The sequence below is a fragment of the Phoenix dactylifera genome, chromosome 1 (genome assembly GCF_051530095.1).
Source record: "Phoenix dactylifera cultivar Ajwa chromosome 1, Ajwa_hap1_PhDact_Kaust_v1.1, whole genome shotgun sequence".
Lineage (NCBI taxonomy): Eukaryota > Viridiplantae > Streptophyta > Magnoliopsida > Arecales > Arecaceae > Phoenix > Phoenix dactylifera.
The window spans coordinates 46958248-46984128 of NC_143190.1; the positions used below are offsets into that span (position 1 = coordinate 46958248).

Sequence of the window (25881 nt, forward strand, 5' to 3'; positions counted from 1 at the left end):
TTCTACAGAGGTCATGATCGATATTGGCTAAATCTATAGAACAAAATCCTAGAAGTATCTTATAACTTTGATAGTACATCTCCAGCACCTTAAAGTGACTCTACGTTGATACTTACATATGGCTGACTCGATCCATGACAACCATATCCCAGCCTCTAGTTCACAAAAGATCCAAAATTCTCAATAATGCTCATCCTGGTTGCTCCAACCTGATGCATCAGTGATGTAGAAGCTTAGAAATTTTAGCTACGTGATTCCTAATTCCACAACCATCCAAATGCCCACATCCCTCACCTACATTGATGGATGGAAGCGAGATGAAGCTACATGGTATAGGCTCTTATAGGCAAGATGCAATCTCTCTGCGGAGTAGGCCAGAAAATTTGTAACCTCAATGTATTCTTTGCCAAGTGACTTGGGAAACTTTGTCCTTTTCATCAAAAATATTGTAAACCGGCTCACTAACAGCTGAAAGATCGCCACTTGAATCTTCTAATCATCATCTGTAGGATTATATAATTAATGCAGTTCATCCAGCAATCTTTATGCAGAATAGGGCACATTATTTATCAACAAATTGCATTCTTTGACAAGTGATTTAGACATCTTTATCCTTCTTATCGAACATATTTTTAACCGGCCCCCTGACAGATGAATGATCTCCTTCACAACAATCTTCTAATTATCATCACAAAGGATTTATTATTTATTTACTGTAATTAAACTGATGCTGGAAATTGTCATATATTGCTTGAAACAAGCTATGCATATAGCAGTAAATGTGTTCTTGGAAAAAAAAGTATATAGCAGAAAACATGTAATTGCATATTTATGAAAAAAATTATGTGGATAATTGACTGTTAGTTGTGGTATTTATCGAAAAAAATCATACTCTTATTCACCTGTGGCATTGAATGCAAACACAAGCATCTTCAGAATGAATTTAAGCCAAGAAACAACAGCAATCATTATTTGTAAATTTATTATGTTTTGAAAAGAATAACAATTAAGACAAACAGTATTAATGAAAGCTCTCTGCGATGCAATATTAACAAAGCAAGTTACATTCTGTGCTAAACCTTCTATTGTGAAAAGAGCAATTTAGACTAAGAAAAATAATAACTTGACAAAAGCTCATAGTTTTATTAGATGATCAGTATCCAGCCCTGTATTCAACTTTTGTATAATAGAAGAAATAAGTGAAAAAGCAAACTAACCTCTGGCTTGAATGATATTTCTAGCAGGGTAAAATATGTAAATCTAAAGATACTATACATGCTGGATTAATTTCCAGTCTAAGCAGAGCCTAAGCATTTACAGAACTTGATGATGCATACATACAAGGTATGCATCCAGGAAACAAAAATGGGAGAAAAGAATAAATAGAAAATTAAAGCGATGGAAATCATTGCCTCTTTTTCAGTCTAGTTTGATGAATTCTCCAAGACCAAACTAGCAGGAAAATCACAAATGCCATTCCAATTGATCCCCAGAAAATTATCAACCATGGAGGCATCGGATTGGGAAACAGACCTGATTAAAAAATGCTGTCAGTCACTGTCTGTGATTTGCAAACCATATAACAATCACAACAATCTGAAGATAGAGTCCTCCATGACAGAGAGCTAGCACTTACCATGCCCAAACTTTATACAGATAAGGAGCTCCACTATGCATATGGCTAGAGAAAGCCAACAGAATACTCCAACCTTTTTCACAGGTTTTCTAATATCATTAATGACATATAATTATCACATGAGCATTGAAAGCACATACCTGAAATGCATGCTAAAATAAGACTAAATGCGCGCACGGAAGAGAGAGAGAGAGAGACCTGTCTTGCAAATAGGAATTGTACTCACGGATGGTTGGTATTGCTACTAGCCACCATAGGATCAACCTATACACAACCACGGGATTTCGAGGAGGAATCCAAAGACAGAACTTGAGAAAAAAGGTGTTAAGCTCCACCGTCATAAAAGCAATGCAAAGACTGAGCACTTGGATGAACCTCCATGGCCCAAGCATCGGGTGCCACTCATCTTTGTCCCACCGTGCAGGTGTGAACTGGCCCAATGTTCTTTTCACCTTCAAAGGAAAAAGGTAAGAGTCAGAGAAATGTATGATAATGTAACTCAACAAACCTATACAGGATATTATAGCCTAGTTTATGACTTAAGCAAACCAACCAATAGGCAGAAAAGATGCCAAACACACTCTGTGACATCAGATAACATTTAAAAGAACATGATTAAAGTGCAAAGTGATTGATTCAATTGCATGGATTGAAATCACCACATGATCTGCTGCACAAAGGCATGCTTTTTGACCTATCACATCTTGTCAAGCAGAGGTTTTAACACAGGAAAATAGAATCAAAGGTTAATAGGATGATCAGATGATTCTAAACAAAAATATATCGAAGGTCAGTAGGATGATTAGATGATTCTAACCAAAAACATATGATTGTTAATCACGAAGAAGGGCAAAAGATTCCCCAAAAGAGTCCAGCAGCAAAACCCAGACATCAGAGATTTTCAAAGTTTCTTTTTTATAAGATGAAGATTGAATAATATTTTCTATCAAACAAAGATTCAGTAATATTTTTCCCTCAAATAAATAATATCTGATTTTCTTCCCATATGGTCACCAAATATTCCTTCCACAATCAACACAAGAATATATAAATCCATCAGAAAGATAATTTAACCACTTATTTTCTTTTAATCATTACAATGTGGATTTGTTTTCTTATATGCAAACTATCTTACATACCAAATGGGCTTGATTATAAAGCAATGCTGCCAGATCCTACATTTATTGATGAACCCTTCATACATCGATGCCCCTGTTACCCACACCCAACAGTTAGAAATAGGTATTGGTATGACACCTGGGTTAAGAGTCTGCAAGCAGAAATTTTTAAAAGATGAGAGGAACCCAGCACTAGGACATGTATTTATAACCAAAACTCATATCCAGGTCCATGTAGCAATTGAATTCGGAATCTTACAGTGAAAGCTATAGACAGAAACGAAGCACTCGCCATCAACGTACCTTACCCATGATATTTGGCTGGCGGCTTAAACCAACCCATTCATATGTTTTACCATCGAAGTACCTAACGGTATGCATTCCTGCCCAGATACCTAAATAACAAGAGAAATGAATATTATCATCGCAAGCCAACAGATATTATTGGACTCTTGCATATCTTTCAAAATGATGAATGCAGTAAGAAATGAATAAGTAACATGTTGGATGTCATTTAAAATGATACACAATCTCTGGTGAGTTAGGGTATGCATAGGAGCAATGAGATTTTTGAGGAATGTCTGGATCTGGAAATGGCATATTGGAATCAGCAACAAGCATCTAGTCTTTTCTTTGGTTAAAGAAATGGAGTCGTTAAGGGTATTATTGTTCAATCTTTTACCATTTCAACTATAACAATATGTGCCAAAATAAGGCATCATTTTGGGACAGAATTTTCTGTCTTCACTGCTAATGGAAAATGAGTTTGAGAAACAAGGATAATATGTGGGGGAGGAAGCAAAGAAAAAGGAAGGAGAAAAAGAAAGGAAAAGAAGAAAGATACAGCTGGCTGTTTAACACCTGATATATGTCCCCTCCAATTAACTTCTTCTTATAATGTCCCTAAGATTTTTGTATTGACTAGGGTGCTAAAAATATCAAAACAGTAGGCACGATCAGCCTCTAGATGAAAATCTAGACATTAATTTCAGCACAAAAGCCCCTGCAGAATTTCATTGCCTGCATGTGAACCCAAAAGGATGATCTTTCCTTGGGTGCCCCAAAATGCTCATTATTGTCATAAAGCAGCAAATAATAGGATTTTTCTTGCCCCCACCACATTCTCTCTCATGCGACCACAGAAAATGTTGAATTAATGAATGGAGAAAAGGTAAGTTTTGAATTAATGCAACAAGACCCATCAAAAAATGTTGGTAACGTCCATTGGAGATTTGCATTATAATGATCATGAAATCATTTTAATATTATAACCAAGGTTTTAGGACACAGTGCCAAAGCCCATGCTCATCATTTAACAACATAGCAAATAGGATTTGCAAAACTGTCCGGGCAATTCGGGGCAACCAAACTGGCCAGAAACTGGGATAGTTCAAGCTCCTGAAAAAGGGACAAAGTACAGACCCCTCAAAACCAAACCAAACCGGGCTGAACTGACTGGTTCCATCTGGTTTCAAGCAGTTTTGACCCAGACCAAACCACCCCTATCATGAGTTCCGACTCTCTCTCTCTCTCTCTCTCTCTCTCTCTCTCTCTCAATTGTGATCCAACCCCTCACCTCTCTCTTTCTCACTCGCCTCTGTTCTGTTCCCTCGTCATCTGATCCCAATCCCCTTGGCTGCACTCGATGTCTACCCCATTGAGCTCATCCATCATGGCTGTCCATCGCCTCGGCCTTAGCATTGATGCTACAAACTTGTCAAGCCTAGTATCACCCTCAGCATCCTTTGCTTCCACAACTTATTTACCATGCCCAACACCATCATCCTCTCCACCAACACTAGTAAGACAACAGACTAATGCCTCCCTCCCTCTTCCTCTCCCTCAATTTAAGGGTAAGTCCCAGGCTCGTGGGTGAATTGGTGCTTGACACGCATCCGCATGCATATTGTGTGTTGGTACAGTACACAATATCTTTACCGTACCAATCTGGTACCTAACTAGTATAGGTCGTGGTATCGGTTTTGTGAACCTTAATCGCATATATTATGTTGTATCATGTCATTTAGTGCCAAAACAAAAAAAAAAAAGAAAACTAGTGACAAAACCTTTGTTTAATCATGTTGTAGCACCAACTTGTGCCGGTCTATACTAGCAAATCGTACCATAATGATGGGAAACTAGTTCTCAATACTCTGTATTGTATCATGCCAACACATGTAGTTGGTGTCACCTCTATTTTGCCAACACCAACTATTGCACCTCCTTGGCCCTAATACCGATATCAATACTTCAACTTTTGTATTTAATTAAAAAATAAAAAATTGATTTAGTAGATTTTTTGCTGAGCAATAATGTTTCCAAACATGGGTCATGGGTGTCGAGGATCTGGAAATGTTAGACATGATTTTCAAAATTTCAAATGTCACAACATATATACAGCATGTACATATCTAAATATGTTTATATGTACAGATGTACTCATACAATGAATAATTTGTCGAACCAACTACTTTGCAATTTAATAGGATTCATAAAACCTTTGCCATATATTGCATTAGACTAGAAAACTACGAAGTGCAGGTGAAAAAAGTTGATACGTAATTGTGATTATGTTATAATTTGCTGATTTGAAGTCTCAAGGAGTGTCATGAAGTATCCAAGTGTCCAAGCGTCTATGACAAATATCTAGATCTTGAAGTGCACTAGTAACAATGCTAACGCATGCCAGGTGCCCATGTTGGCTCAATATAGTATGTGCCCTTTGAAAGTGTTACAATAACATCTGGTTACACACCAGAGGGGTAAATTCCGTGGCCATGCAGGACCTGATTTTGAAGCCTTCAAACAGCATTTGTTATTTATTACTATTGGTGCATTGAGTTCCCATGCTTCCTTCTCAACAGGTAAGCCTTTTGTACTAATCTAATTTTTATATCAAAACTGTCACCCCTTAATCTTCCTCCTCTTAAATAAAGTGCATGCCTCAGCATGCTGAATACTGGTCTGTATAACTATAATGCAGTATATTTGGTAAACATGGTCTTGACTGCCTGCAGAAACCAAATATCAAGCATTCAAGAGAGAAAAGTGTACATATGTATTTTTTTTCAGTTTTTTAAACAAATAAAAACCACCTTTAGGCAACATAGCATTTTCACATGTCAGGCTGTGTTTAAGTTAAACTTATTTCCCTAAATAAACAAAAACATCAATAAAATGCATTAAGCATTATAAAAACACACATCAATGTGATGCTATTCTGTCCAAAACTTTTGAGAGATTTTCTCAAATGATACCACAAAATATTATCATCATATATATCACGTAGTTGAACAAACAGCAGTATACTTCATGAAAACCCTTGAAACTTAAGATCCACACAATTATAATTTTTTATCGAGACAGCCTTTCAATCCATACAAATATGTTTATGAGTCTCGTTTGGTTACTGGTCTATTTGAGCTGACACTAGGAATTATAATTTGAAAAGTGAGGCTAGAGTGTTAGAACTGGGTTCTCACCAAACCAATTGCAGATCAAAATATCCAAAATAATACTATCCCACCAACATTCATTAAAGTTTGGCAGCATATGACGGAAAGTGAGCTGCAAAATTTCAAACGTATAAACTTTCAGCATTAAGTGAAAATATTGGAATCCTTGGGACAATATGTGATGAAATTATTCAAAACAAACCTCCATTAATTCAAACCCAACTGACAGAACCCACAATAGTGGTTGACTCCTTATCATTATAGCTTTGCCCCACCAGCCAAAAATATGAGCAAGAACAAACTCATCAAACAGCGTTTCCTAGAAGAAGTTATAACCCAAATCAGTAGAATCGCAGAATCCCAAAAGCTAATGTACGATGAAATTTCAAAAAATGAATGAAGAAATGCTAGTTGATGGTGAACGAAGATGCCGTACATAAACATTGTTAAACCTGCTTTTAGGATTCTCTGGTACATAAATACGGCAATCAGATCCATAAGATCTTTCAGGTAGTTCTGCATGAAGATAGTAAAGGATTTCACAGTTATTGATTTGCAGCAATAGTAACTTTCTCTCATCAAACTAACACTTTTAATAACTAAATGGATTACCATCTCCAAGATCAGGGTGAAGGTACTTCATGAACTGTCGAGCATCATCACGGTTCTGCAAAGAAGGATGATTTATGAGATTATCATGAAGAGAACTTTCACAATAATGTGGAGTAAGAATGATAAGCTTTTATGTTTTGATATATAATGTTAACATGGCTAAAAGCTCAGAATACAAAGCATCTGGCAATCAACATGTCAGATGGTTTATCTTTCATCAATGAACTTATGAAAGAGATGAGCATCTTACATTAAATGCATTTTAAGCTAGCTATTAATCTAATGGAAAATCAGAGAAGTGTTAACTGATATCTGGGTAGGGTCATGGTTTCAAAACATATCACAAGAAAATTAATCAATATAAAAAAAAAATCTTACATGATACCAGGGAAAGAAAAAGAAAGCATATGGCAATGAAATCCTTATTTTTTAAAATTACAAGCACATCAATTTTCAGAGTCCAATTTTGTAAAACAGCATGCGCCAAATAAGACAATAGGAAACACCAGCACAAAAAAACAAAGTGATGTCCTTAAAAAAGTTAATAAAAAAGAAAAAATAAAAACTCACAAAAAAATCACTGTGCCTTGACGGACATGCACACAGGCACACATGCATAACGCAGTCACACGCACACGAGCACATGTAAACACACAAAAGAAAAAGAAGGAACCAAACAAACAAACCTGGAAGAGCAAAAAGGTAAGGGCAACAAGATAGACAACAGCCATTCCATGAACCAGGCGCCAAACAGCAGGATGTGGCCTAATAAGCACCCTGAAAATCACAGTTCCAGTAACAATAATAGAAGGAATTATTATTGCTTCTTATTGGTAGATAACAACCAGCAGCTGCAGGCTGCAGCCTGCAGAAAATAATCTCACCATGGTTTTATAGCATTAGAAACATCTTGTCAGTCAACTAAGGACTTCAAATTTTATGACAATTTTTCCAAGCTTTTCTCATAATTATTTCTTGGTCATGCTTATTATTTACCTAACAGAATGCAGTTTTAATATTATCATGGTCGTGTGCATGGCTAAACCAGTCATTGCATGACAAGGCACAACTGCTACATCTTATAGACAGAAGAAAGTTCTGATGGAGAAAGAAAAAAACTTTAGCTTCAATAAACAAGCTGGACCAACTATTCCCACATTAATTTGACATTGGATATTGAACTCTTCTGTAATGATCAGATACTAATAATAACAGAACTGTATAGGTAATCATTAGATGCTGACATAGAGATGGTGACCTACAAATATATGATAGTAAGAACATACGTTGCACTATAGGTATTGAGTAAAATTACAAGTACAGCATATGATGATGCTTCATAATTTCCACATCCGATTTATGGTGAAAGGTTTTACCCTAGACATGCATTCTTCCAGGGCAAAACCTTGCATTACTAAGCAAATTACACCACGATATTTAATATCATAAAATCATTAGAGTCAGCATAAAGAAATTGTATCTTACGTAGAAGGTGCTTGAAGCAAGCAATATGCGAGAAATACTGCAACCATTGCCCAGACACCCCTGAGAAATAAGAGAGAAGGGATAAGCAACTTTTTCCTTTTTCCATTAGAAGTGGTAATCGGAAGTTCACAAACCATAGAGCATACAAATAATTATAAAAACAAACAAGTCATATGTCACCTTATCAGTGGCTATAAGGCATCATAAATCTTTGCAAAATGGGATTTACTTAAATGAGAGAAAACAATGCTGTCCTGCAGAGTGATGCTCCTTACAGATGTAATAAGGCCATCCAGATTAATGTGTACTGTTGCTAAAAAAATTCATTGCGAACAAGTTTATCAACAGAAAGGTTTACCCCTTCACGGATGTGACAGTGTCGTTGGATGCAGTCCTTTCTGGATCAAGTGCTCCACTTGCCCAACTGAAAGAACATATAGAAAGATCAATATGTGGATATTCGACTATTCCTTTATTAAAATAAAGAAAGAAAAATATCATCCATGTTCTCTCAGAGCTCATGCACACATAATTTATTGAGACTGGACTTTACTTTACTGCTTGTTAAGCCCATCAAGCATGGCCTCACCTTTCCCTTTCAGTAACTGATTTTTTAAAAAATTGTTAGAAGATAAAAGCTAATCCACTTAGCATGATTATATTTATACGACTCCTAAATCCTAATTCAGGTTAGCCCAGCATTTCTTTCATAGCATATGCAGTTCAAATTCACCACCAACCTGTGAAATATAACATATCCTGCTTTATCAAAGAATTGTTTCTTGATGAGTTTTGTGAAAGGAGAAAGAATCAAATTGTTACTATCAAAAAAGTACCAGAGAATTTATAACATATCCTGTTATTTTCCTCATACTTTGTGAATTAAAATTATTTAATCTTTTTTGAAGAGGCAAATTGTTTAATACTAAAATGATGGCTTTTATCAAAGCTGCTGTAATGGAGTTATAACAGAAAATAACAGGAAATGATAAAAAAAAATAACGGCATTATTTTCCAAATAATTGTTCACTCAATAAAAATTACTTTGTACCAACTTTTTTGGAGGGAAACTTGCTATCATAATTTGAATCTTGAAAGAAACTTATTGTTTTATTAGATAACTGTAAAGATGACAAATAACAGCTCTTTTTCCTATTATATAACAACCATTGTAACAGAATAACGGTCAACTAATGGCCATTATTTAAATGTCCTCTATTAATATTTATAATATAGAGGACCCCATCTGAAACCTTCGTACAGCTGTTATAACATTATAATTTCCATTATTTTAAACCATGACAGAGGAGGCAACCTCAATTTTCCAATTATCAGGAGATAAGGCAGCTCAGTCCATTTAAATGGTGCCTCCCATCTCTCCTGAGAAAAAGAAGAGTAAGGTATAGCACTTAAGTGCACCCCCACCAGAAAAAAAAAAAAAAAAACACCCCAAACAAAAGACACACATTATAAGGTATTCAAAATGGCAGGCCTATGGTACTAGATAGTTTTATTCATGAAGGTTAACAGCTTCAGGAAAACAAGAAGAGTAGATCATATGATTTAGTTGTTTCGCCTTTTTTTTGTGAAACACTCATTCTGTCACTTACCTCTCTCTCTCTCTCTCTCTCGTGCCCTCCCACGCGACCTAGGGTTTAGAAAAACCATAGAGGTGTCCCTGGTATGCAAAAAGGACCTAAGTGAGAAGTTAGCAGGCACATGGAGTAGACATTATGCCTTGACATCCTCAAGCATGCAGTTGTCAATAGAAGTTTGAATTGCACAAATTGAACTTGCACAATGAGGTAATTCTGAACCTGATAAAGTTATCTGATTAGGAAAATTTTGTAAGCATATCTCAATTTATGAGCCCATGACAATCTTTTCAGCTACATATACTCTTGTGTTATGCTTTAAGCAGATAAGTAATACTAGCAGGCAACCTTTTTTTTCATTTAAAACATAAAGAAGGAAAAAATAACTAAAAATATCAACATTCATAAAGACTCACATTAAAAGACCTGCACCAAGAAGCAGCAAGGAAATTGTGCGAGGCTTGTATGCCCATGCTGTCCAAGGGTCAAATTCACCAACATCGTTCACTAACTTTGCATCATGATACTCCTGAATAGCATGTTCTGTTCTATTTATTTGTCGTAAGCCATTGACCTCCATGAGCAAAATCCTCTAGCACTATCAACCTGCTCCCTTGAAACAGTGAGAAATAAATGCATGATAATGTGAGGGAGAAAATGTTGGCATACAAACGCAAACTTTTACACTCATAATTTCTTAGAACTTGGAAACATTTTCTGTCATAACAAATCAATATTCCAACTCTACTTTCCTACTATATTGAAAAAAATACATGAACATATAGTATCCTCTTGTGGACAGGGGACACCAACATATGCCCACATGATGAAATGAGTTGCTAGATATTTTAAATGCTGCAGATATTTAATCCATAGAAGTCACAAACTATAACATCAAAGTCTTTTGCAATCCAGAGACAAAAATAGAGACGAAATTCAGCTTCACATTAATCGCCGAACAAAAACTACCACCAAAACCACCTGAAGAAATTAGAAAATGAAAGAAGAAAGGGAGAAGAAATACTTAATTACTTACTAATCTGTGAATAGACAGTAGCATTCCAACACATATATTTATCTGATCTATTCAAAAATATCACCATTTTTTTAAGAGTCTAGGTCAAATAATCTCCAAGACTAAATCCATCCATAACACACTAACCAATAAATCTCTTACAACAAATGGAGATTGATGATCACAGACATGATTCTCCCCACCTCATGGAAAGATAAATCTCCCATTACTCCAACATACATACAAGAATTAATGGAAGTAAACTTCAGCTATGATGGAAAACATTTGCTGACCTTAACCAGCATAACCAAGTGCATGTTGAATTAAAAAAACTAAATGACATGTTTACTAAAAAAAACTCCACATTTGCATTGTTTGTACGGATGCAACTCCACCAGAGCATCATCATCAGTAACATCGAGAAGCATAAGACATGCGAAACCAATTCAAAGCAGAAATTTAAAGATATCATGTTAGCCCAGATCATTCATTAGGGTATTCTTGCAAGAAACCCAATGCAAAATGATTTTATTCACCCATTTACAATTCTAATAACCGAAAATCAATAATATTAATTCACCAAATAACATATAAAATCCAAGCACCGCAATGTTTATCTCCATAAGACGAAACAGGAAAGCCTGTTCTTGGGAGAGTTTAAATCGCCCGGCACAGTATCATGACAAAAAATAAATAGAAATCCAAGCCACTCTCTGAAAGGCCTCTCCTTTAAATTTTAACAAGAAAATCAAGAAAAACTACGTGCAACCATCCAAGAAAATAAGACTACGTTTGATCGAGAATTATGGGGAGAAAAAAAGGAGTGGAATTGAATGCATACGGCGGCTATCCGGGGAATTTTAAAATCCGGTAGTATCATAAAACCGAAAAATCCGGGAGATAGGAGAGAGGACGGATCAAAAGATGTGACGAGAAGAGGAGCACAGGAAAAAAACGGTTCCTTTAATTGGCCATCTTACTTTTTTCTATTTTATTTCTTTTACCTTTTCTTCGGTACTCACGAGAAGGAGCCGACCAGCTCGCTTCCTCCGTTCGATCACGAGACGAGGAGATCCTGGCCGCCCAAATCGTTCAAGACGACCGCAGCGCGTTAGCTTCTTGCCCCGGGCAGGAAGAGTTTATTAAAGAGACGGAGGGTAGGAAGAGAGGCGAAGAACCAGAGCTCTAGGATATGGGGAGCGAGAGAGCTCTTGATGGGCATGGAAAGAGGATTCTTTTGGGTTTCTCTGAATAAAAAGGCATGGACGTTCTTTGGCATCTGAAGACATCATGCCTTCATGGATACGCACGAACCCTTGAGATAATCTTTTAAAAGAGGATTCTTATATTATGCGATAAGATATGGAATTCGGATATTGTCTTTGAATATTATACCTTTCAGCAGGCTTGAAAGAGAATTTATTCCTGTTCTTGATAATGTAAGGGGTTATTTGCATGGAAAGTTCATGCTATCACTTTATCACTTCTTTTTCTTTAATTTTGGATTTATGGACAACAGGCCTTTGGTGATTGCAGATGAACCAAAAAGGAATATGGACAAAACATGCTATATGGCGCACAAGATATTCCTAGAGTTCACTCATACTAACTCGACGACTTTACATTGAACTATGCTTCCATGTATTGCGTTGATTCTCAAATTTTACGCTAATCCTCTCTATGTCACTTGACAACAAAATTTTTGATGTGTAAGATACTAGATTCGTCAAGCATTGCTTTCTGCAATTAATTAGGCTAGCAATCACAAATTTAGTTTTGTTTTATTAGAAAACCAGTCAAGGTTAATCCCTATTCAAGACTGGACTCATGAATATGTGCAAACTAAGCATCTAAACTAACCACAAAAAGAAAACAAGAGAGATAAAAAGCTCCATTTGAACACAATAACCCATTATTTGAGAAATGAAGCAAGTCTAGAAAACTATTCTTTCAGTTTTATTTCATATCGACATTGGTCCTATCTTAGATTTTTTTTTTTTTCAAGCTTAAAAGGTATAAAGCTTGACCTCAAATAGACCTCAAATGTCTTTTAACTCATTTATTTAAGTAACACAACTTTTTTAGGTGATTTTCCTTCTTCACATTCGAAAAAACACGCGCACAGACACAAAAAGAAAAAAGTTATGTCACCGTAATATAATATAGTCAAGTTTTATAGAAGATCTTATATATATATATATATATATATATATATATATATATATATATATATAATGTGTGTGAAGTCATAAAGAATAAATAAGATATCAAGTGTACTGTACATGATATGACTCCTTTAAGAAAAAGGTAAAGGGGAAAATGGAAGGACGGTAAAAGGTATGCCGCAGTGCATGCAGGTGCCATAAAAGGGAAGGAATCTGCCGGCAATAATGGCGACGAAAGGTAAATGGTTGAAAGATTAAACGCGAAGAATGGCATCACCGAGCGTGAAATGCTTCGAGCCGATAGACTTGGACAAAAAGAACTTCCGTAAAGTACTGTCATCATCTTGCCAGCCCGAAACTACGGGCAAGGCGACAAACGTTTGCAAGGCGACAATATGACCATCGGCTTTTCTCTTTCTATCATAAATTGGCCACCGGCCGCCACCTTTTCTCTATTACATTTCATATTAATTTGATTAAGAGTACACGACCAGGATACCTCGGGAAGAGAGACACCGACTCGTGTTATAATTTTAATGTTGATGGCTTCCCTCAAAAGTACAAACCGAAACCCAACCCAAAAATTAATAATTAATTTAACATAAAAATTTATTTAGATAAACACTGAAAATATCATAACGAAGACAAGTTTTCAAATAAGTCTATATATTATTTTAGGCTGCATGATGAGGTAAGGAGACACAATGATTTTTTTTATTTTTTTTATTTTTTTTTGCATTAAAGAGGGAGGGGGGAGGGGGAGGGGGAGGTCCATCCCCGCATAGCAGCCCCCATCGGGCCCTCATCCCACCAGGAGAATTTTCGATGTGGGTAAAAATGATCGTGTGTTGGATACCCTGGCCGGTTTTACTTATACCCTCTTCATCCGTGGGCCCGGCTTGGTTACTTTTCTGGGTTCCGGCACGAACTCTCCGTGTGAGTACGTCGCACCTAGTACCACCGAGGCTACCAGCAGACCAGTAAGCCCTTCCAGACCCCGTATCCGAGCAGGGAGCATCCGGTCTCCACAATTTAATCGACATTCGCGCGTTTCGAATTCGAAATCACTTGGTTGGAAGTAAGGCCCCGTTCCTCAGTGGCTGGAGACACATTGACTTGCTCTTGCATCAGGTACTGGATACTTGGATTCGATCATTAAGCTTATCCTTTACCAAAATTCTGCAATATCTTGAACCCGTGCAACCTTGGATCTGCCAAAACCAGAACTCAATTTGTCAATATATGATGACCATCAAGAGAATATATCAATAAGTTACCTTGCGGTAGTTTAATTTTAGCCGAACCCGACATTAATTCTTCCATCTTCTTCTCAGTTAATATGGCATGTTGGCATGATGAGATTAGTATAATTCGCAAGGCAGGCTTTAGTTATAACCCGAAACGGATTCCAAATTTCCACCAAAGACCCATTTGCAATGCACAAAAGAACGAGTTCATGTTTGTCTTGACATGCTCGATGCTATGCTGAAAACTTACCTTGAAGCCTCCTGTGAACTTTAGAGAACGCCATATATTGCATGCGGGCTTGTATTCAAAAACTCAATATTGTAGCAATAAAGGATCCAAACTTAGTCCCACATCGACCAGATAGCGAAGAGGTCTGTTCCTTAAATGGAGAGAGGCTATCTCTTTCTTTTCAGAGGCATTTTTTGTGGGACAAAATCGTACGTCGGGAAGGGACTATGAAACCCCCTTCAAAGCGGACAATATCTTTGAGGAGAAGCAGTCGCTTCCGCTGTCTGAGCCCGATATGAGGACTGAGCTCTGGGGTTCAGGAGGATACCCTCCGACCTCATCACTCAACATTCACTGGACAACATTCGGATGAAAAATAAAACAAGCACATATAATTCTTGATATAAACTTTACACTGCTAAATAGTCTTTGGAAAATAAGCGTTAAGTTTGCTTATACAAAATATAACCATTTCAAGGGTGAGCCATTATAAACTATTCCTGACGCAAAGCTGCCGTCCAAGCCTCCTTTTAAGTTCTCCACGGATAGAAAATCCCCATTCAAAACTTATTCCAAGAATTACAATTAAATAAATTAAAACTAAAAAAACTCATTGCATTATTAATGTTTCTACGGGTATAACTTTTGCTGCTCCTGTTTTGGCATTTTTCTCTATCCGAGCTGTGGGCAGCCCAGTGGTTCACCACATTGGATTGATAGCAAGGTGGCATAGCTGGCTGTCTTATTAATTTTTTTGTTAAATTGAATAAATTAAACTAAATAAGTATAAATATATTTGCGGGAATCAACAGACAAAATATCTAACAATTGAACAGAAAGGTGGATCCTACAATTCCATAATATTGATTCCGCGGCTACATAAAATGCCATTTTGATGGCTGCATTATTGGCTTCCTTATACATATGAGAAACCTCGAATGTGAATACTGAATGCAGCAATTGCCAGCAATTCAGGAGAGGAGGATGAAGCGTAATTTCGGCAGGCAATGGATTAGAAAGCTAGCTAACAATGTTAGGGAATCTCTATCCAAACACGTAATATTTGAGTAGCGTAAAATAGCTCTTCCCATGCAGCATGCAATTCGACCACTGGAACAGTTGTGTCTTAGATCCTAATAGCATAAGCAGTCATAAAAAGTGCCACTAGCACTTCTAATAATAAGAGATGCTCCACCAAAAGTACCTCCCTCCTATACACTACCATAAAAGTTGACTTTGAGGAAATACGAAAGTCGAGGTTTCCGAGTAAAATAAGAGATCCGTGAGGATGTAGAAACTACCCAAAAAGAGCTAAAGGTTGTTCCTACTATCAAAGAACCCTCTGAAGAAATATTATAGAGGAATTCATAAGCTTGTGTAGAAGCTTTTAGCAAAATCAATCAAGCACTTTATCTCAAATTTTGACATATACGTTCATTCCATGCCAACTATATGTGATAAGTAATTTGACGAATAAAAAATGCTTCAAAGTATTTCGCATTAGAAGAAGATTTCTCTGCAATAATCCAAAGAAACTCATCCAAAGATATAGAAAGAAAAGCAACTCATCCAAAGATATAGAAGGAAAAGTCTGTGAGTCTAGAACTAGGGTCATTCTCCGTATCTAAGTTGCCATACTCTGAATAGACTCCTTTGCCTCAAAACATAAATCACAATGACCTGGCATTAGGGGTGGCAAAATATGACCCGACCCGCCAACCCGACCCGTGTTCGACCCGCCATAAACAGGTTTGGGTTTGGCCTAAACAGGTTCGGGTCGTAAACAGGTCGACCCGTTTAACCTGTTTATTAATTGGGTCGGATACAGGTTTTAGATGTCTGACCCGTTTAAACTGTTTAACCCGTTTAACTGTTGGGCAGGTTAAACAGGTCTAAACAGGTTAAACGGGTTAAACGGGTTAAACAGGTTAAACAGGTCTAAACAGGTTAAACGGGTCTAAACAGGTATAAACAAGTCGGGTTGGGCAGGTTAAACAGGTTGGGTTGGACAGATTAAACAGGTCTAAACAGGTTAAACGGGTCAGGTTGGGCAAACAGGTTAAACAGGTCGGGTCGGGTTGGATAAACAGGTTACCTGTTTATTAAACAGGTTAAATGGGTCGGGTCGGGTTACCTGTTTAATAAACAGGTCAGGTTCAGGTTTGCAATTTCTGACCCGTTTAATAAACAGGTCGGGTTCAGATTTATAGTTTTCTGACCCGACCTGTATTTGACCCGACCTGTTTATGCCTGACCCGACCCGATTGCCACCTCTACCTGGCATGTGAATTGGCTTTCTTATTTATGGAAGTCATGCAAGTTTATTTCAAGGTATCGTGTAAACAAAAACTAGCATACTTTCTGAAATAGATCGGAAGATTTGGCATATATGTTTTAAAAGCCTCGCAAATTACTTCGAAAGGAGATTTTTTGATAGTGATTAGTTGGTTATTGGCCTCATAACATTCACATATGATTGTCTCCTTTTATTCTTTTGAGACTACAATGTTGATTGGAAAGCAAATAGTATGCGACTTGTAAAAGAATCATATTATCGAACTCTAGCTTTTAAATATTTCATACATGAATGTATTTATTCAAGCATTGGATCATGCTTACCAAAACAAACCAAAAAAGATGCCCAAAGGCCGGACTTTTTGGAGGGTGTTGCTGCAGGCCAGTTTGATCATTTTAGAGGATGATTCGGCCAGAATTATCGGATGGATTCGGGGGGTCAAGAGGTGAGAGCACGAACCATCCCTTGATCCGGAACATAGGAATGATGATGAGGGATGGAGGGGCCTTCCAGGCTAAGCATGTATTCAGAGAAACCAATGGGGCGGCCGACTGGATGGCTGCCTACGCGGCCCACCACTTAGGGTACACTCTTTGGTCAAGAGAGGGGATGCTGCTACTGGCACTTCGCGAGCTAGTATATTTTGATTTTATTGGATGTATTCGTATTAAGCGGAAAAAAAAGGACCAGATTTTCTCCCTTTAACCGCTCAGTCAGCTGTTGGATCCTGATCGGACGGTGCCAACGCCTCAACACATAAAAAATATCTCACTTGGGACCCACCGGATGGACCGCGGAGGAGGTAAAGTCGTGGAGTCAGTGGGTGTCGGACCACAGAGGTCCAATTGACCGGTCAACGCATCGGGCAGGTGTCGCTCGGGGCCCACTAACTAGAAAAAATGTGAACCAATTTTAACCGGAAGTGCAATTGGCGCGATCCAATAGAATCGAATCAGCTTGTCTACGTACAGTGCTTTCTACCGAGATCCGGTGTTGCGGGTGAAATAGCCGACAGCATGGCCCACAGTGGGATGGCATCGAGTTGTCACTCTCGACAGCGACGGAAAGAGGAAATTGTCTCACATTGAGCTAGCTCATTTGATGATTGCCCAATCCTTGTTCCTTTGTTCTTTACTTTCATATTTTTAAGCAATTGCCTTCACAGATTAAGTTTAAGACTACATGAGAATAAATAGGTTTGATATTTGTATGTTCTTTCCAAGCTAATTAAAAATGGAATTTAGTTCAGCTTAGCTCAAAGGTCTCAATTTGCACTAGAAACTGATTTCTTTTAATTTAGAAAAATCTGATGGAACGCGGTATTATCATAGTACCTGAAGAGCTTGCTCAATGCTTCTCTCGGGCATAAGGAACTGGAGTAGAGGTGGAAGAGAAAATTAATGAGAACAAAGCAGATGCCACGGTGAAAGAAGACGGCCAACTGCAACAAGAGGAATGAACTATAATGAATTTCTTCAAGAAGATATGGAGACCATTTCCCTTAGAAAAAAATATTTCAGGTCAGAAGAATGATGAAAGTTTGAAAAATATCATTTTGTGACTTGTTCGCTATAGAAGGGCATGAATCTAGATCAAATATAGAATGTATTTGCTATGTCGAGACGCAAAGTTTTTTAGAGTCTCAAACTAGATCACATTGCAAATAAAATAAAAGTAGTCCCCTGTATGTTCTATCTCTCTCTCAGAAAAAAAAAGGAGTCCAAATCTAAATTATGGGAAATAAAGTGGCCTATTATTGCAAAATTTCCAGCTTTGAATTAATAAATGCAACCTCACTTTTTATATTCACATGACAATCAAAATAGTTCTGCGGCAATCAGTAATTGTCTCCATCAACGGTTCCTGTAAGCACTACGGTTCATATGTGTCGCAAACCAAATTCATCTTTATTTGAAAATCTAGCTTTTTGTATTAAAATGTTAGTTTGGTAAACAATTTTAAGAGCAAAACAATGATGAACAGAACAATTTGTAGTAGAATGAATCTGCTCATATTTCAACAACATAACCATGAACATATGTAAAATAATCATTGCAAAGAAGCATTATTGAATTTTTTAGGACAAGAACAAATAATGGCTGTTACGATCATTACTGTAATATATACCATTGTAACCATTGTAATATAAATATAACGAACATCATAAAAACAACAAATGGATGGCCTAGAGTGTCACATTTAAGCATATCCATGCCTGCAACCCACCTTTCACAGCTGAAACTTTTGCAGTCCTTTAGTCGCACAATGGAACAATATGAACTTATTTCCTGTGCAGATTCTCTCTCCCACAAAGTAAAGACCCAACTGTTATTTTAAAGATTATTATACTGCTAGATTTTTTATTTCAGAATATCCAATCAAAGCCATAACCATTTGTTTTATTTGGCAGTATATGACAACTTAGGAGAGGGGGTCTATTCTTGAGTGATACTGGAATATTTATTATGTTCGTGGTCTAACTAGATTGATACTTTTGCTTGATGTATTTTGTTTCTTATCTCATGGAAGAGAGCACATTAAAGTGAATATGGCAAAGTACCACCACCCTCTTGCTGAAAAAAAGAACTGCCATCCTTAACTCCAATCAAGTCTGAACCCAGCTTAGTTCCACCTACTATTACGGCCATTAGACAGTAACTAACCAAAAATATTCCAGTTAAGCAGAAAATTTATTTATTTATTTATTTATTTTTATCGAACAACACCTTGTTTTGACCCAACATGAGGAATTTTTATAAGTTCGACATTACAATAATAATGATATCAATTACTACTTACAGGATTAAGGCACTATTATTGCATCTCTGATAAAGTAGTTGAGAAAGAATCAGAGCCCACTATAATAGCGCAGTCACAAAGGCACCTTGCATAATTGTGTGGCAAGAACATCCAATTGACACACAATGGCACCAAGCAGAAGGATGCTGGAGATCACTTTGTCTAATTGATCGTCAAGGAGTTGAGAGTACCTTCAAGTGCTTGGTGGCCGTAGAAAAGAATTTTGTTGCCATGACATCATAGCTGAACACCTTAAATAGAGTTTTTGCTCAGTTATTTGTTTGCTTCTCACCAGGCTTTGGCGTTTATCAATTCATAACTTTAGAAACTTAACATGCCTCTCTCCAATTCAAAGGTGCCAAACATCAGAACAAGAAGTTAACCCGCATGTCCCGAGTAATCATTGGCCAAGAAGATAATCATCGAATCAATAAAGTGTTCACATGCTGATCATGATATAAACCAAATGCTTGTCAGATCAGTTTATATTATGATTTGCTCTTCTCTTAAAGCAAATAAATAAAGCATTCCATATCCAATTTACAATCATCTGTGATAATCAGAACACAAGATTGTGGTGCTATAGAGCATGATTTGCTTAAGAGGAGCATTTTCAAATTTACGTAAGAAAAATAAAAAGACAAGTAACACATGAGACGAACATACCGCTGAAGCCACAAGATATTTTAGTTCAATAGGTAGAAACATTGAAGCTGTACAAGTTTGCTTACTAACTAGAAAAATACAATCAAAGTTAAACTTTTGCAAATTGTGATCTAGGTGTAATTTGAAATATAGAAACAGCCTCCCTGCATGCGGGGTTAAGGCTACGTACATTTGAGCCTCCCTAAATCCGTAGTGGCAAAAGCCTTATGAACTGGGACACTTTTTATGAAGTTTAACTTTTGCACTTGGTGTTACGAATCAATGGTGCAATTTCCTTGACCACCCTGAAGATATGCACCTTCATATGATCTCTTTTGATAAGCTCAAAGACACAAACATCATATTTCTCCAGATTATTGGCGTAAGAGAACCCACCCCAACCAGCACTGAAACCACCACGACTGCTATAGCTTACGTAGTTGACTGCCCATGGCTTCCCGTTTGGATCCCAAAGGGTCATCTTTTTACTGATCTTGGGAAGATGCTCTCTTACAAAAGGATAAGGAATGTTCTGCATTTCATGCAACATGAGGAAAAGTTAAAAAGTTTAAAACCTACAGAGAAAGGACCTCCAGCATTCGAAACATATTGTAACTGAAACTTCCAAGAAATAGGCATTGGAATCTATGAAATACAAGCTACATTTGCAAAATGGTAAGAGGCAGAGTTTACAGGCCAACTGGTTTAGCGAAAAAAGTCTTTGTTCAAGGATTACGACGTGATCTTTTCCTTCTATTTTAGAAATAAATGAAAAGATTCAGCAAAATCTTATAAAAAGTTATGCCTAGTAGCATCTCTTTTCTAGGGAACCATTTCAGATTATGTATTCAAAAATTACTCCCTTCAGTCCTTAGCAGCAGGTCTAACATTAGAAAAATTTATAAATAGTGGTAATAGACACAAGCAAAATTTAAACGTAGAACATTTCAGAGAACTATTCTCAGAGGAAGGATTGTAGGTGACCATGATCTTTGGCTAGATTCAAACAGAATATATATGCTGTCAAGTGACCTTGTAATATTGAACATACCTAGAGGTGCTATACATTTTCTCTTTCTTTCCTTCTTTCTTTCTTACTCCAAGTCCAAATTTTTGGAGATGCACAACGCAGGACTTGAACCCAAAACCTCTTCTTCTTACTCTTTCTAACAGTTCTCCAAAACGGCTTGCTCAGAGCTTATTATTTTAACAGAAAACTAGTGTCTTAACTCTCAACTCTTAACTCTTAAAAATGACCTAAAGAAATCCTAATTACATGATTTCTACTTAACGTTTACATCAACTGAATTATAAAGACATCAGTAACCAGAAGTGTCTAAGTAACCATATGGGCTCAGACTTTGTCCAAAGAAAAGACCTTAAATAATTGACTGCTCTACTCCTTAAAAGAGGTTAAGCCTCACATACCGTGGGTGGATTTCTCCAGCTGCTTTGACAACTAGTCCTGAGCAGGTTACAATTAGTCTAGAGCATGTGAGAATTTAATCACGAAACAAAAGTCACAGGGCATTGCCAGAATCAATTAATTGTTTCTCCAGAAGTTTCCTTTTCTGCCACTTTTCTACAGTTAGCTAGTTTTTAACCAAAATCTGTTAAGAGTATGAAGTATAAACCATTAATGCAAATAATAAATTTTGACTCCCCATGCACCATGTTTTATTTCTCAAATTTTATTCCATAACCCTAAACCTAAGTCAGATAGTACTCCCCTACAAAGAATATAGAGGGAACAGAGATCCTCAAGAAGTAAAGGAACCAGATACTTTATGAAGGTGAAAAACAATGCAGAGCAAACAAGCATAAGAGAACTGAACCTTTGCACTGATAGGAGTAGAAATTAATGACTATGCCTAATAAAATGTTTTTATTTCTCAAGATTTTCTTCCTAGTGCCTATCTTGCATCAGATAATACTACTCTAACAGAAATAGAGAGAGAATAAATGTCCTGAATAACTAAAGGAGTTGGATATTTCCAAAGATGGAACCCAACATGCAGTGAACAGGCATAAGAAAACAGAGCCTCTGCACTAGAATGAGTAGAAATTGGTAAGTATGTCTCATAGATGTATCATCTGATTCCTACAATAACTCTTTGCCAGAATTGAATGTCCAAAGATTTGATATCAGCAGGGTTCTCTGGACAACTGTAAGTCAGAAGAACCATTTTTATATTTAAACAACCTCCCCAGCCATGCTTCAATACCTACATATTGTCATCAACTGCTATGATTATCTCATATATACCTTTAAAGTAATGCAATGAATGAGACGGGAATGACTAAACATCAAGAACAGCTATTTTAAATTAACACAGGAACTACTATCCTCAGTATGTCATGAGTGCATATAATGCAGAGAAACATGCAACAATTGAATGACATAAAGCTTCCGCCTTCAAAGAGACACTTTCATTCAACAAACATGCCTGATTTTGCAATGGAGATAATTGTTGTAATAGATAATCTGAAAATTCAATTATTCTCCCATCTCCTGACTTTTTTAAAAAAAATAGGTCAAATTGCAAAAGTTCCCAACAGACATGCTGTATTCAAAATGAAAAAAAAATAGAGAAAAAGAAGGAATGAGCACTTTCTCAAAACAAACTCAACCAGTTTGAGCAAAATTGGCGGTGATACGTGGAAGAAGGAAATGCATTAAAGTTGTTGGTCTCTTAAACAATTAATCAGAAATAATAAGCAGGAGAATTAGACAGGAAAATTTACCAAGAAAAAGCTAACATAAACATAGGAGTCCCGCATAACCACATGAACAAAAGGATTTTTTGATTTGAATGATTTTCCCTGTTCAAGAGCCTCATTTACTTCCTCTTTTGTGACAGGCCGCCGTTGTGATATTAGACTTGGCATTCGCTGTACCTTTGCCACAACTACAAGAAGCAAGACAATACAAGGCTTATCACTAACTGAAAGAAAAATAATCTATAACAATCAAATTAGTACTGCACCAGCATGAGAATTGGTAACTATAAGAAGATACAATCACAATATTTGTTTGGAAAGGCAAAAGCTCACCTTCCCCACGCCGAGTTACATCATTACATGGGAGCAATTTTAAGCGTTCTGACACCTGACTAGATTGTTTCAAGGCACTCATTTTACTGGGTCTGCCTATTTTCTTACTTAAGGATTTTGCTGTCGATGTTGCAGAAAGGGGACTAGTTTTAGCTGCTGGAACTCAAGAATCTAGTACATTAGCAAAATCTTGCACGAGTAATGCTGAAGAAGAAACACTTAAAAAAATTTTCCAGGACATGGATGAGCATTAAAACTTAATTTCTCACTAAAGCTTTGTTCATAATTATATATATAAAAAAAAACTTACAGCGCCCACGCTGAAGTTTTGCCTTAGCCTTCTTCACAGCTATAGTATATTCGCTTGAGACGGTTTTCTTCTCATGCAAGGCCTTCTCTCTCGTGGTATTTGCATGAACTTTCTCATGAGGCGCGGCCAAAGCTCCAGAAGATGGACTTATACGATCTACAACCATCGAATTACTCCAATCTGATGATCTGGATATATGCTAAAAGTGGTACAGAAATAATTATACAATATAGTAAAAAACCAACTTTTCTTACCAGGTGCCTTACTCTTCGATTTTCTCAAATTCCAACTATCCAAATCAGCTTGAGATATTGCAGCGATTTCATGGGAAGGAGAATCCTTCTTCTTGTTTACCTTCTTCGAGGGCGGGCCCTGTATCGCAAGACAATCAATATTCCACAGAGTCCTCTTGCGACTAACTCCGAAACTCTCACTTGGTGATAAAACCAAAGCTTTTGAATCATGCTCTCCCATAGTATCCTCCCCTTCCTCGCCGCCCTCGATTCCATCGACAATGGTGATGTGCGCTCCTCCATATGACCTAGCCAGAAATGCCGCCTCCTTCTCGCAGGCAGTCGCATCAAAAACCAGCACCGAGAAGTGCAACCCGCCATCATACCGGAAAACCAAGAAATCGCCGAGCTCTATCGAGTGGTCGGCGACGAACTTCTTCCACCCATTCGCGAACAAAAGCCCCTTCGAGGTCTTTACGAACTCCACATTCCATGTGCCCCCACTCGGCCCCTTCAAAGAAACAGTTCCCGGCAACTCGTGCTCGATGTATTCGCGGAATGCCGGCGGGATTTTCTGCAAAACCCACAAAAGATTACAACTTCAAGATATTCTATGGATCAAAATTCGATCTTCGATCCAAAGAACCTGAATGGGGAGATGGAGAAGAAAATGATCGACGGCATACCAGGTGGTCGGAGGAGAGCTGGGGGAAGTAAACCTTGAAGAAATGCGGGCTCGCTCTCGCCATGGGAGTTCGATCGATTCAATGCTTTAACTCGGGATTCTGGAAGCCTCCAGGGTTTTTTGCCCCCTTGCTAGGTTCGAATCGGGAACTTCTCCGCCCCTCCCCTCTTCTTGGCGCGTCCGTGGTTTCTAATATCTAAAACCCTAGAATTTTGATCTTTTATGATGCGATGCGCCGAAGTCGGGATTCGGGAATGAGCGTAATGATTACGAATTCGTTATCAAACTAAATCAGGACGGTGGAATGGATCAGCTGTGTATGGTAGAGTATGAAAAGGAACCGCTGTAATTACACGTGGTGTTTTGTGGGTTACATTGACGACGTGTCAGTATATTAGTGGACTGTTGAGGTGAGATTTGCTGTTGCATTTGATCGGGTAGGAGAGTTTTAGAGTACTAAAAAAGAACGCACGTTTAGTGGTAGGATATATTGGGTCTTGGGTTTGGAAAAGAAAATCTGAGGACGAATGTTTTGAAGGTAACTCGTGAGCTGACGCTGATTCTTCGATGTTTTCCCGACCTAAAAAGATTCTCTGCACTTCTTTTTCAATTCAATGATTATATATTTATGGAAATATTTTCGGTAAGCAGTCTACTGAGTAACTTGGAATTAGTGGCCAGAATATCCTTATAAAGGCAGTTCTGTATTTGTTGTTATTCTCAATGTTGTTTTTTAAGAAAAATAATAAATAAAGAAAGAAATCAAAGGGAGAAAAATTATTAGAATACAAGATTAATAATATAAAAATTGGATATATCTAATGAACTCAGTTATGAAGCACTTACATAGATGTGCATGCATGTGTGTACTTTATATATATATATATATATATATATATATATATATATATATATATATATATATGTTAAAAAATTATAAAGTATGGTTGGATATTAAAATAGCATCAACTTCACAATCTCATCACTTAGTCATAAGTATCAATATTGGCATCATATACTACAAAATTAAGTCTTCATCACTAAATGGTGGCAATAAAGAGAAAAAATATCTTCCACTTGTTTTTAGAAATACTAGAGAAGTATCTGAAATGTATCCAGAAAATATGCAAAATTTTTATTTTAATTTTACAAATATGATTTTTTATATAGGTAACATGCACACATCCAAAAAGTGTTTGACAAGTATTTATACCCGGCATCAACACATTATGTCATTAGAAATATCCATACTTTATAGGAACTTACGTATGTTTCAAAAAAAAAATTTATAAAAGAACTAAA

At 37.0% G+C, this 25881-nt stretch overlaps 2 protein-coding genes across 9 annotated transcripts; both read right to left on the bottom strand.

Moving 5' to 3' along the window:
* Positions 1–1123: 1123 nt before the first annotated feature.
* On the bottom strand, positions 1124–12360 carry LOC103705637 (CDP-diacylglycerol--serine O-phosphatidyltransferase 1-like). Of its 4 annotated transcripts, none has more exons than XM_008789439.6 (13): positions 11921–12360; positions 10318–10507; positions 8665–8730; positions 8307–8366; positions 7508–7598; positions 6822–6876; positions 6646–6725; positions 6412–6528; positions 6237–6321; positions 3058–3149; positions 1835–2088; positions 1637–1725; positions 1124–1533 (listed from the first exon to the last, which is right to left on the bottom strand). In XM_008789439.6, exons 2-13 carry the CDS (start codon positions 10479–10481, stop codon positions 1406–1408), a joined length of 1281 nt encoding a protein of 426 aa, XP_008787661.1. In that variant the 5' UTR covers positions 10482–10507; positions 11921–12360; the 3' UTR covers positions 1124–1405. The 4 variants fall into 4 exon arrangements, with proteins under 4 accessions (XP_008787661.1, XP_088560060.1, XP_088560064.1 ...); XM_088703934.2 differs by having other exon boundaries at positions 10318–10514; XM_088703938.2 differs by lacking the exon at positions 11921–12360 and adding an exon at positions 11758–11888 and having other exon boundaries at positions 10318–10514.
* Positions 12361–19530: 7170 nt separating this feature from the next.
* Positions 19531–24885, bottom strand: LOC103705638 (B3 domain-containing protein Os11g0197600-like). Of its 5 annotated transcripts, none has more exons than XM_089924688.1 (6): positions 24581–24885; positions 23916–24468; positions 23662–23817; positions 23352–23507; positions 23043–23206; positions 19531–20098 (listed from the first exon to the last, which is right to left on the bottom strand). In XM_089924688.1, the coding sequence occupies exons 1-6, from the start codon at positions 24641–24643 to the stop codon at positions 20072–20074; spliced, it is 1119 nt and encodes a 372-aa protein (XP_089780814.1). In that variant the 5' UTR covers positions 24644–24885; the 3' UTR covers positions 19531–20071. The 5 variants fall into 5 exon arrangements, with proteins under 5 accessions (XP_089780814.1, XP_008787669.3, XP_008787668.3 ...); XM_008789447.6 differs by lacking the exon at positions 19531–20098 and adding an exon at positions 20305–20829 and having other exon boundaries at positions 23352–23471; XM_008789446.6 differs by lacking the exon at positions 19531–20098 and adding an exon at positions 20305–20829 and having other exon boundaries at positions 23352–23504.
* Positions 24886–25881: the final 996 nt, after the last annotated feature.